Genomic DNA, 12,076 nt, shown 5'->3' with positions numbered 1-12,076 from the left:
CACAGCTGTTTCAAATGTAAACAGTTAATTTAAAACCCAGAAGAGAGCCCCATTTGTCTAATTTGTCTACTTCAACATTCACGCCTTCATAAAACCAAGATTAATCCTTAACTTGTGGGTATATACACACATTACACACATACCTATGTATCTTCTACCTATCTGTCTGTCTATAAAGCTCAGTGAAGTTCTAGTCTACTTAAGATGCTCTGAAAACGATCAAGAACCCGTAAGTCAGAAATGCCTACTGAAGGCAAAGACCTTGAAATATATATGACCTGGAGTATACTTAAAGACAAGCAGATATCTGCACACATACAGAATCCATTTTTTAAAATTTCTAGGAATTAAAAAATCCAGATACTAAAAGTGAGCCCAAAGTTGAAAAAAAAACTTCAATAAAAGTAACTGAATATCAAACCATATTCAAGAAACCATTTAAAATGTTTACAAAGTTTTTTGCTAATAAGGGAAAATAATCATGTAAAGTTTTTAAAGGCACATATGATCATTTTAATTTTAAAACAGGAGGAAAAAATAAAAGAAATATACCAAAATTAAAAGTAGTTATCTCTGAATAGTGAGATTATGATTTTTTTTCTTTATATTCATTTTTTCTAAGTTTCCTGTGAGTGCTTCTTTTGTAATTCAAAAAAGAAAAAGAACTGAATATTAGTTGAGTAAGAATGAATGTTTGGGGACTTCTCTGGTGGTGGGGTGGCTAAGACTCCAAGCTCCCAATGCAGCGGGCCTGGTTTCAATCCCTGGTCAGGGAACTAGATCCCACACGCTGCAACTAAGACCTGGTGCAGTTAGGCAGCTAGCCAAGGAAGTAAGTTAAGTTAGTTTAAAAAAAAAGAATGAATGAATATTTTGGCAGACAAAGCAGTGATGCAGGGCTCGAATACTGTTTTGATTCAATGTATATATGCACTTTATAAATAAATATGAAGAATTAGTGCTACACACACTTGCTAAAACTCAGTGGAGCTGTTCTGGGAAGGAGGAGGAACCATCAAAAGTTGATAAACAGGAAAACAATGCTGTGGCTAAAGGTGTGGATTTACAGCTGGGAGAGCTTTGAATTTGCGTCACTGTTTTCAAAGTAAAGTCTCAAGTGTCAGGGAACCATGCCCTTAGGTCACCAAGTAAGTGAAGTACATTATATGGGGACTTTTCTCCCCTGGAGTAACGAGAGATTAATATAGAAAGACACACACACACCCCTAAGTGCACACACTGATAGATAAGAGCTCCAGCTACAAATCTGGCCTGAGCTAGAAGGGTCAGCAGTACCTAAAAAGAATGGAAGGAATCCAAGGATTAAACACAGCCTCCAAACTCCAAATCACTTACAGAACCACGCAACTCAAAAAGTCCCCACCTACTGGAGGGAAACTTTAAAAAAAAACAGAAGAAAGAAATAAAGGGGACGCACATCAAAGCAGGGGTGAAAAAGCAGTGAGCAAGCCAAGCCCTGCTGGGTGGGGAAGGACACAAGTACAACTCCATTCCACCAGCCCACCGCTGATCAAGTGACCAGCGTGAGCAGACTGGCCTGCTTCCGCCCACGGTGCTGACAGCGCTGCTAGTCTAGGGAGGGGAAAATGACACACTAAGGACGGGAGCGAGACAGAGGACCCACAGGCAGGGCCTCTCAGTTCCCAGGGAACATGGCAGATGATCACTGGGGTCAGGATTCTGCAGACTGGGGTTCTCCCCTCACTGACTTCCTTCTGTGACACTGAACTGCTCAAAGGAACGCTGAGCTCTGTCTTCTCATCTAAAAGGGGGATTAGATTACCTGCTCCCATCTGCCCTGACTGTAATGGACAATGAGATACTGGCTTCCCTCACCACGGAGAAAGGGGAGGATTTGTCCAAAGCTGACCAAAAATGGAGCTCTCTAGCCCTACCTACTGCCCATCCCATTACTGGAATGAACACCTTTCACCATCTGCACCCTGCGGGGAGGTGGGGGATGCCGCCAGAAATAACAGATGCCATTAGTGCCTCCTCAGCTATAGCCCAAGAATCTCTCAAGTCTGTTGGAACCAAATTACAAACAGATACAAGAAGTCACAAGTCAGTGCTGGATTCTGGGCCACTTCCCCCTTCCCAGCTGTGCTGTGCTGTCATAAGTGAAAGTGAAAGTGTGAAAGTGTTAGTCACTCAGCTGTGTCTGACTCTTTGTGACCCCGACTATATAGCCCACCAGGCTCCTCTGTTCATGAAATTCTCCAGGCAAGAATACTGGAGTGGGTAGCCATTCCCTTCCCCAGGGGATCTTTCTGACCCAGGGATGGAACCCATGTCTCCTGCATTGCAGGCGGATTCTTTACCATCTGAGCCACCAGAGTCTCAAAGGAAAAGTCACATGTACTCTTGACTATTCATTACAGTGGAGGGTGACCTACCAAGTTTGGGAGACACAGCAACAGGCCCAAGTTCAATGACCAATTTCTCCCTTCCTCTCAGAGCAAAAGCATGCAGAGTTATGGCAGGAGGGTACTTAAGAGCTTGGCGGCAAAGTGGGCTCTCTCAAACTCAGAAAGGTTTTCACAGGGGCCATTGCAGAATGCTTTCCTGCAACCATTTAAATGCCCCTATATGAGACATCATGTCTCTAAAATAAAATTCTTGGGACTGCTGAAATGATCAACTCTGGCTACTCTTCTGTGTAGAGTGTCTTTCTGCTGTGACCTGACCTAATGAAATAAATAAATAAAATTTTAAAACCACAATAAATAAACTAAAACACAAACTTGATAAAATGACAAGATGTCTGCTTTAAATTGTATTTCTGGTCTGGGCTAACTCTGGGTCTGAAGAGAAGACTATACAATTCAGAAGCTGGACTATATACCTTCTGAGGTCCTATCCAACTCCATAATCCTGTTAAAGACCTTACCTAGACATCCAGGCCTCTCCTCTGCAGAATAAAGCTGGCAGTCTTGCCTGTGCCCTGGTGACTTTGTTAAACACACATGTGTACATATGCAGGCCTTCCAGAGGTAGGTAAACACTGCCCACTGTAAGGAGAGACGGACACTGTCTACCGTGGTTCCGGACACTGAGAGTATCTAAACAAGGCCTCTGTAAAACCAAATGCACTGGGAAACGATGCTCCAGCATGCCTTTGAAAATTCTGCAGCAGAAATTAAAGAACTACCTAACTAAATGGGAAGACATTTCACGTTCAGGGACTGGAAGGCTTAAGACTGTTAAGATGGCAATAGTGCCCAAAGCAATCTCCAGATTCAACACAACTCCTACGAAAATTCCAACAAACTTTATTGGAAATGGAAAAGCTGGTCCTCAAATTCCCACAGAACTGAAAGAGGGTCTGAACAGCCAAATGACACTAAAAAAGAAGGACGAAGTTTGAGGACTCACATTTTCTGATCTTCAAAACTATGAAGCTACAGTGGTCAAAGCAGTTGTGTGTGATACTGGCCTAGGACAGACACACAGATCAGTGGAACAGAACAGTCAAGAAATAAACCCATACATCTATGGCCAATCGATTTTTAACAAAAGTACTGAGTATTCAGAGGGGAACAACAACCAGTGCTAGGGAAACTAGGTATCTGTATGCAAATAAAGAAGGTGCATGCACACCCCCCTGCCCCACCTCACATCATATACAAAAATGAACTCAACAACCTCAATGTAAAAGCTAGAACTATAAAACTCCTAGAAGAACACACAGGAATAACTCTTCCTATGACCTGGATTTTGCAATGGATTCTTAAATGTGACACCGAAACATAAGCAACACAAGGAAAAACACATTAGATCTTATCAAAACTCACTGCTTCAAACAGCATACTGAAGAAAGTGAAAAAACAACCTACAGAATGGAACAAAATATTTGCAAAACATTTAACTGGTAGAAGTCTGATATTCAGAACATACCAAGAACTCTTACAATTCAAGAACAAACAACTCAGATCAAAAATGGGCACAGGACTTGAAAAAATGGGCACAGGACTCTTAAAAAAAGATACACAAATGGCTAACAAGCACATGCTAAGATGCTCATCCTCGTTAGTCACCAGGGAAATGCAAATCAAAACCACACGATATCACTTCATATCCGCCAGGATGGCTAGAACTTAAAAAGGACAGACAACGCCAAGTGTTGACAAGGATGTGGGAATGGAAAATGGCACAGCTGCTATGGGAACCAGTTCTGGCGTCTCCTCAAAAAGTTAAACACAGACTTCACCTTATGACTCAGTAATTCTATTCCCAGGTATACATATACCCAAGAGAAATAAAAATATGTCCACACAAAAACTCATACACAACTGTTTACTACTACTACTACTAAGTTGCGTCAGTCGTGTCCGACTCTGTGCGACCCTATAGACAGCAGCCCACCAGGCTCCCCCGTCCCTGGGATTCTCCAGGCAAGAACACTGGAGTGGGTTTCTATTTCCTGCTCCAATGCATGAAAATGAAAAGTGAAAGGGAAGTCGTTCAGTCATGTCCGACTCTTAGCGACCCCATGGACTGCAGCCTACCAGGCTCCTCCACCCATGGGATTTTCCAGGCAAGAGTACTGGAGTGGGTTGCCGTTGCCTTCTCCATACAACTGTTTACGGCAACACTATTCATAACTGCCAAAAGGTGGAAACAACCCAACTGTGCATCAGCAAATTGATGGGTAGACATTTTTGCATATCTATAAAATGGACAATTCAGCCATAAGAAGAAATGAAGTACTAATACATGTTACAATCTGGATAAATCCCAAACATGCTAAGTGAAAGAAGCCAGACTCAATTATATGAAATATCCAGCGCTGGCATATCCATGGGCACAGAAAGCTGATTGGTGGTTATGAGGGGCTGGGAGGAGGGGCACACAGGGAGGGACTAGTTAATGGGATATAGGGTTTTCTTTTGGTATGACAGAAAGTGAATTGTTTTAGAATTAGATACAGGTGGTGGTTTCTCAATACTATGAATGTACTATGTGTCACTGAAACGCATATACTTTTAAAGGGTTATTATTTTCATGTTTCACCTCGTATTTTTAAAACATCTGCAGATAGGAACACAGTTCCCCAGAGCTTGTCCCTGTGTGGCATACAGTCTGTGTGTGTACCACTGGCAGGGACATCACACAGAGATCTAAAGCATCGCTAGAATGTTAGCAGTCAAACACCATGATGTTAAAAAAAAAAAAAAAGGACTGATGTGTCAAGGTGGTAAAATTATGAGCACCTTCCCCATTTTGATTTTTTCTTTTCATTGCATGTACAAATAAGATTTCCCTCCCTCGCTCTCTTTCCCCTTTGCATACACCCAGATGGAACATACCACATCAGGCTTTCTCCAGAGTGACAAGACTGGAACTCTGTCCCCCCTGACTCTATGGCTTGTGAGCTTCTAGCAATCACTTGGGGCTGATGGCCACCTCTGTCCCCCAGAAACAAATTCTCCCTTTGCTCTAAGAACTGAAGTTTTAGAGGCTTTTCTGGCTCCTTTGCCTTTTTTGAACTCACTTTCTTCTAGCTCCTCCACATTCCTGATCCTCCCTTTCATGCTGCTATCTGTGCTTCCTGCTGCATGCCCTCTTTCCCATGCCTACGTTTTCTCATGTTTATGACAAAAGCATGACAAATATTAAGCAGCTTTCCTTCTAACTTGCCTGGAGTTTAAGGCCAATGTCTATTATAACATCCAAAAGCAATAGCATGGGGAAAAAAGAAAAGAAAAAAAATAGGTAAAGAAAAAATGAGTCATGATTCTATTTAAAGGCAAAAAAAAAAAAGAAATACAGAGGAGGAAACCCAGTTTCCATCAAATACTCACCTTTCTTTACTAATATAGATAGTCTTTACCACCAAGAATTAGTTTTTAAATGCAACCTAAAAAACCCTCTTCATTGAGTAAGGTTGTATCAGGTGATGAATTTCACTCCCAGAACAAATATTTACTGAAAAAAATTACGTTCCTGATACTGTAAGAGCTGCCAAAGAACACCTATTCTAGTGAACTGTGGAAGCTCTGCTGAAGGCATTGTTGTTGAGTTGCTAGGTTGCATCTGACTCTGCAATCCCATGAACTGTAGCCTGCCAGGCTCCTCTGTCCAAGGGATTTCCCAGGCAAGAATACTGGAGGAGGTGCCCATTTCCTTCTCCAGGGGATCTTCCCCACCCAGGGATCAAACCCATGCCTCCTGCATTGACAAGTGGATTCTTTACCACTGAGCTACCAGAGAAGCCCACTGAAAGCACAGCATTGTTCAAAAACTGCGCATTTTATAAGTTGCTTCTATTTTAAATATATGTCTGATCAAATCAGTATATTAAACAAATAACATTTTCAACTTTCCTCAGTTGATTCTAGCTTAGACATAGTGAGTTAAGGTATTCCCCTTATTGAGAACATTCTACTTTAACTTCATTCTTGCTTGTACTAGAGTGGAAGCTCACTGAGGGAGAGCACATATCCTGCTCATCTCCACTTATCTCCTGCCTGGCATGGGTTCTGCTAACTTCTTGGCTGAATGAGCAGCTGCTAAAAGAGTTTTGCTGTTGTTGAAAGAGTAAGATGCCTAATTCCCAAGGGAGGGCTCTGGGACCCCGCTTCCCATACCTTCTGTCTTTGTCTTCCTTCACTCATCTGTCTGCACCAGTCTGGTTGTTCTCCATTTACAAATGTATTTCCCTTCTTCAGTTGCTACTTCCTCTTATGAAAAGTCTGCCAGGAAGTTTAGACCTAACCTTAAACCACAATCGTAACTGCAACCACAATCATAATTGCCAATTGTCTCCTTGATCTATATTACATACAATCCCTTGGTTTGGTTTTATGTTCAACCATCCTGTTTATGCAAAAATATTATTTCCTTGAGGGAAGAAACACAATCTCTCTGGGAGCCATAACTCTTGTCTTCTACGTCTCAGGGTCTGAATCGTCCTAGGCTCTGAATTATTACACTTCTATCCCAAAGTTCAGGAGACGCTGAGAATCTAAGATAAAATTCTCGAGTGAAAGAATAGAGAGGTACACTCATTATATAAGGAAGATATAAACCTGTAGAAAAAAATGTTATGTGTTATCAAATTAGAACTCTGGGAAGAAAAAGACTCTCAAGCAAGTAACTACATTTCCAGAGGTCTAAGAATTCCATGTTCATACACTGATGGCAATGAAAAGATTAAAAAATAAAAGCAGATTTCATTACTCTTCTGATGTGGCAGTTTTAAAACAAGGACTGGTAATGTTAAAAAAAAAAAAGAATGTTAAAAAAATACACATACTTTATGTACTGTCCCTATCAATAAGATACTTTTGGAAGATTTAGAAGAAATCATAGTAATAATGTGTCTTTCAAGTGGCACATACTTATTAAGTTTTATCATCACCATAAAGATATAATGGAATTAAGATCACTCTATTATGGGATATGAGAAAAAAAATCTCAGATTCTAGGGAGCAGACTGTTCATAAAAGCAAACATGGATAAAGAATGAAAACCATCTCTCAACATCTTATATCTAACAGTTTGCTTTTTTAAAATGTAGCAAATTTAGCTCCATTTTTACAATGAATAGTTTTCACTCGTGTGACTGACAGACATGGTTTGGGATAAGAACTGGGAGTTCAGAATCTATACTTTCGGGTGATGGGACATACCTGTTCTGATTCTTAAAGCGATGGAATTCCAATGCCCAAGTCAGTAAAAAAATTGGGGCTGGAAAGCAACAAAACGGATCCAAATCTCTGATCCATTTCTGCCTTAATGACCTCCTGGGGCATTTAGCAAACCATTGGTTCTACAGAAACCAGGAAGATTCCCCCAGAAGAAACATAGGGAGGAAAGTGCAACCACGAGAAGAGGAGACGAACAAAGAGTTAACTCACTCTACCAACCCAATCTCCTTCTCAAAGACTGTCCTCTATGGTAGCCTGCCACGTTCCACCCAACAGCAGCTGCTCATGATAATCAATGTCTGACAGATCAGAGAAAGCCCTTAATGCGTCGCCAAGGGGCAGTTCAACAGATGGTATGGTGACTTACAACCAGAATCATTAATTACACTCTCTTATTAGTCCCGGGGCACAGGGCTGAAAATGCTTCCTCAGTGAAAGATGAGCATTTCAGATAAATGACCGTCTGGTACTGCCTATGAAACTCCCTTTAGGATTTCTGGTCAGTGTTGATTTCTAAATCTAAGCCATACTATTTTTATATCTCTTTCCCATCTTCCACTTTCAAGCTGGCTAGGAATATGAAGTTCCCACTAACACTGCCCATCACAGCTCTCGTAATCATTGCAGTAACGACACGGGAAGAAGCGCCATCTTTCATTTCCCTGCACAAGTCAAATGACCGTGCTGAAAGGCAAACATAATCATGGCAGCCTCAGGGCTAGCTCACTTTCCGTCCCTCTGGGCCAGAGAAAGTGTTTCTTGAGTGCAGGGTTGGCAGATGGGGACAATCCCCTCCCTCCTTGATCTACTCTTGTTTCCTGCAAGAAGTGACTAATTCTTCAACTCAAAACTGTCTTCCCTTCCCAAGCCACTGGTTGCAATTCTTCTCTATATATCTTTGAAAAAAAGAAGGGCAGACATTCCTTAAAAGGAAGCTTAGCTGCAGGATGCAAGCAAAAGTTCCCAGATATCCAAACTGCTGGTTCAGTTATCAAAGGACTGAGATAAACCACCAGGTATTAAATTAAGCCAGACAAATGCATGGAGAGAAACTAGTTCTGGAGCCGCTCTCCAAGGGCATTCAGACAATGTCAACTCAGGGTAAAAATCAGCTGCTTCTCAACAGTTTGAGAACTGGGCTCCACAAACATTATTAGGTTTATGTGGAATTCTAGAACAGACTGCAGACAGACCTTGGAGGCACACTACTTACTAGCCTTAGTAAGGATATAAGTTGAAAATAAATCTCAATATAATCCAAAAGGAAGTTTTAAGCATTTCCCAAATGCAATCATTCCTTGGCTGTGCTGAATGCCTATTCTTCTCAAACCTCAATCTACAATTGTTTTTCTTGAAATATGAGTTCAAACTAAAGCAATGAGACCCTAAATGCTGTGATTTAAGACTTCATTGCTTGCTTTCTGCATTCCACTTTGTTCTTTCCTGGACGTATAAAAAACATGACTTCAATTTTCGACTTCGTTTAAATCATTACAGTATCTGATGGATGTTCTCGTCTCATGAATGTTTTAAAGAAAAAAATGTGCTAATTAAGGCATAATGAAACCCTCCTAATGTGGGCTCCAGGAAGGTAAACTTGGGGAGTTTGGGTCTGCCTTGCCGTGTACTCACTTCCAGTTTTTTCTCCTTTTCTGACAAAACGTCTTTCTGGTTCTGGGTGTACTCCACCAACATCCGAGCCAGCTGGCGTCGGTCTTCCAGCTCCGCCGCCAGGCGCCCGTTATATTCGGCTAGTAACAGACATGCTTCATCTACTGTTTTTGAAAGACGTTCAGCTGCCTCTTTGTCTAAATACAAGTGAGACCAAAAAGAGAGAGACAATAAATAATGACACAGGCATAATTGCAAAGACTTTTGGGGGAGGTTAGCAGTTTCTCCCCTAACACCCAAGTCCAAGAATAGGCTGGAACCTGTACACAATGGACTGGCTGGCAAAAAAAAATCAAAGGTACTTACTCCTATCAACAAAATGGGACCTTTCTGAACTTCTGAAATGAGACAATTGTACAAAGAGGTGAATCTGACAAAGGACTTCCAAATGCCTATTCCTATACAGAGAGATTTACAGTCATATGTGAAACAATATTTCCCCATCTCTGAAAATTTCAAAACTGCTTTCTTTATATTACATCATTAAATATTCTTTGCATATCCATCTGAAATACAAAGTAAGCACCCATTTCTTGAGTGTGAAAACTAAGACAATAAAAGCTACACAACAGATTCAGTATCGTGGGCTTTGCTGAGGAGCTGTGGACTCAAAACCATCGCTTTAAAATGGACCTATAGGGACTTCCCTGGTGGTCCAGTGGTTAAGACTTCACCTTTCAACGTAGGGGGTGTGGGTTCGATCCCTGGTTGGAAAGCCAAGATTCCACATGCCTCATGGCCAAAAATCCAAAACATAAAACAGAAGCAACATTATAACAAATTCAACAGACAAAAAAAAAAAGCTTGATTAAAGATAAATAAATAAAATGGACCTGTAAGATTATATTTCTTAATCTGTGTAAGCATTAAACCTCTTGTTCAGCAAAATATAGAGTCTGATAAGACAGAAGCTTTTAAATATGACCCATGCTAAGAAATACACTTTACATAAATATATATTAAAAAAGAAACCAAAGTTTTATTAGACAATATTTCCTTCAGTGTGTGCAGAGCATTCTATCTGCCATCTCATTTAAAAAAAAAAAGAAAAAGCTTGGTTATTATCTACCAGACTGACTTCAGGCCTAATTAATGGGTTGCAACTCATTGGGGAAGAAACTGCAGAAGAATCAAAGCACAAGAAAGGGTGTCCTTGGGAAAAAGTGGTGAACCACACTCAACCTCAGAAGTAAGAAAAGACAAAGGATGATTTGTATTTTAAAAATCTGATGTAATTAATGACGTGTGGGGACGGTGAGGGTAACACTTAAGTATGTATGTTGCTGTTGCTGAGCTGCTAAGTCGTGTCCAACTCTTTGCAACCCCATGGACTGCAGCACGATAGGCTTCCCTGTCCTTCACTATCTCCCTGATTTTGCTCAAACTCATGTCCATTGAGTCGGTGATGCCATCCGACCATCTCATTCTCTGTCGCCCCCTTCTCCTCCTGCCTTCAATCTTTCCCAGCATCAGGATCCTTTTCAATAAGTCAGCTCTTCACATCAGGTGGCTGATAGTACTGAAGCTTTAGCATCAGTCCTTCCAATGAATATTTGGGGTTGACTGGTTTGATCTCCTTGCTGTAAAAGGGACTCTCAAGAGTCTTCTCCAATACAATTCAAAAGCATCAATTCTTTGGCACTTAGCCTTCTTTATGGCCCAACTCTCACATTAGCACACAACAACTAAAAAAGCACAGCTTTGACTCCATGGACTTGGCAAAGTGATGTCTCTGCTTTTTAATATGCTGTCTAGGTTTGTCATAGCTAAAAAGGCTTTAAAGGATCAAGAGAGTTCGGTGCTTTGAAATAAAGCACTAGAGACGCCAGTAGTTCCATGGGATAAACTGAAAGTGAGTGTCAGCAATACAGATTTGTTGCTTCCTCTGAATACAGGCGGTCAAGGTGAGAGAGTTCAGCACAATCATAGGTAACCCAGATTTAAGAATTCCCCACAGAGTTTCTCTGGCAAACAGTGCCTGACTATTAGATGCTGCCTCAATATGAATACTGGAAGGTGAACTGTTGAGGGATTCCAAATTAGGCCCGATGCCAAAGATCAGGTACTTCTAGGCTCCTCAGGGCCGAGGAAACAACAGGATGTTCTTGGTGGAGGAGGAGTGAGCCAAAGAGAAAACAAAGGAGAGAGACAGTTTCAGTCACCGAGGGTAAAGAGGACAGCAAAACTTATTCTTCTAGACCGGTGGCACAGTCTAGGAACAAGCTGCTGGGGTCGTTAGGTTGGTTACCTTCGTCACTGCTGAACTATTTTTGTAATGGTTAATTTCATTAAAATGTTTCAGGGCCTGTGGCAGAAAATGCCAAGTAAAACACTACTTTTTGAGATTTTAAAAAAAAAAAAATCAATTCTCACACTCCATGAAGTTGTACAAGGGAAATAATTCATTCACACAAATAATTACAACCCAGAAAAAGAACCTGTGATAGTTTTATGAGCCAAAGAAAAAAATGCAGTTGAAATGTAGCAGTGAGATGCTCACTTTGGGGAACTCACCAGTGGCTACCCTCAAATGCTCTGCCCTCCCAAGTCCACAGACAAGCACTGTGTGCCTCTTTCAGTCACTTACGCATGGGCACCCCATCTGCTTCCTCCAAGACCCAAGTGTCTGGGACTGTCACCTGTGTGTCCCCAGCCGTCTCTCCCTCCGGAAGCATTCCCACTAGCATACACACACACTGCTCTACCTTCTGACCATGGGTCACTTCCCAGCT

General features: G+C 41.3%; 1 protein-coding gene across 2 annotated transcripts in view; it reads right to left on the bottom strand.

Moving 5' to 3' along the window:
* The window catches only part of RPRD1B (regulation of nuclear pre-mRNA domain containing 1B), a 58,213-nt gene that overhangs the window by 18,009 nt on the left and 28,128 nt on the right, over positions 1-12,076 (bottom strand). For both annotated transcript variants that reach the window (XM_012189177.5, XM_004014564.5), the window contains exon 6: positions 9,306-9,481. In XM_012189177.5, the coding sequence (XP_012044567.1) occupies positions 9,306-9,481 (176 nt within the window). The remainder of the gene's footprint in view (positions 1-9,305; positions 9,482-12,076) is intronic.

The sequence above is a fragment of the Ovis aries genome, chromosome 13, assembly GCF_016772045.2.
Source record: "Ovis aries strain OAR_USU_Benz2616 breed Rambouillet chromosome 13, ARS-UI_Ramb_v3.0, whole genome shotgun sequence".
NCBI classification, from domain to species: domain Eukaryota; kingdom Metazoa; phylum Chordata; class Mammalia; order Artiodactyla; family Bovidae; genus Ovis; species Ovis aries.
The sequence above is the reverse complement of the archived record's forward strand: the minus strand, read 5'-3'. Positions and strand labels throughout refer to the sequence as shown.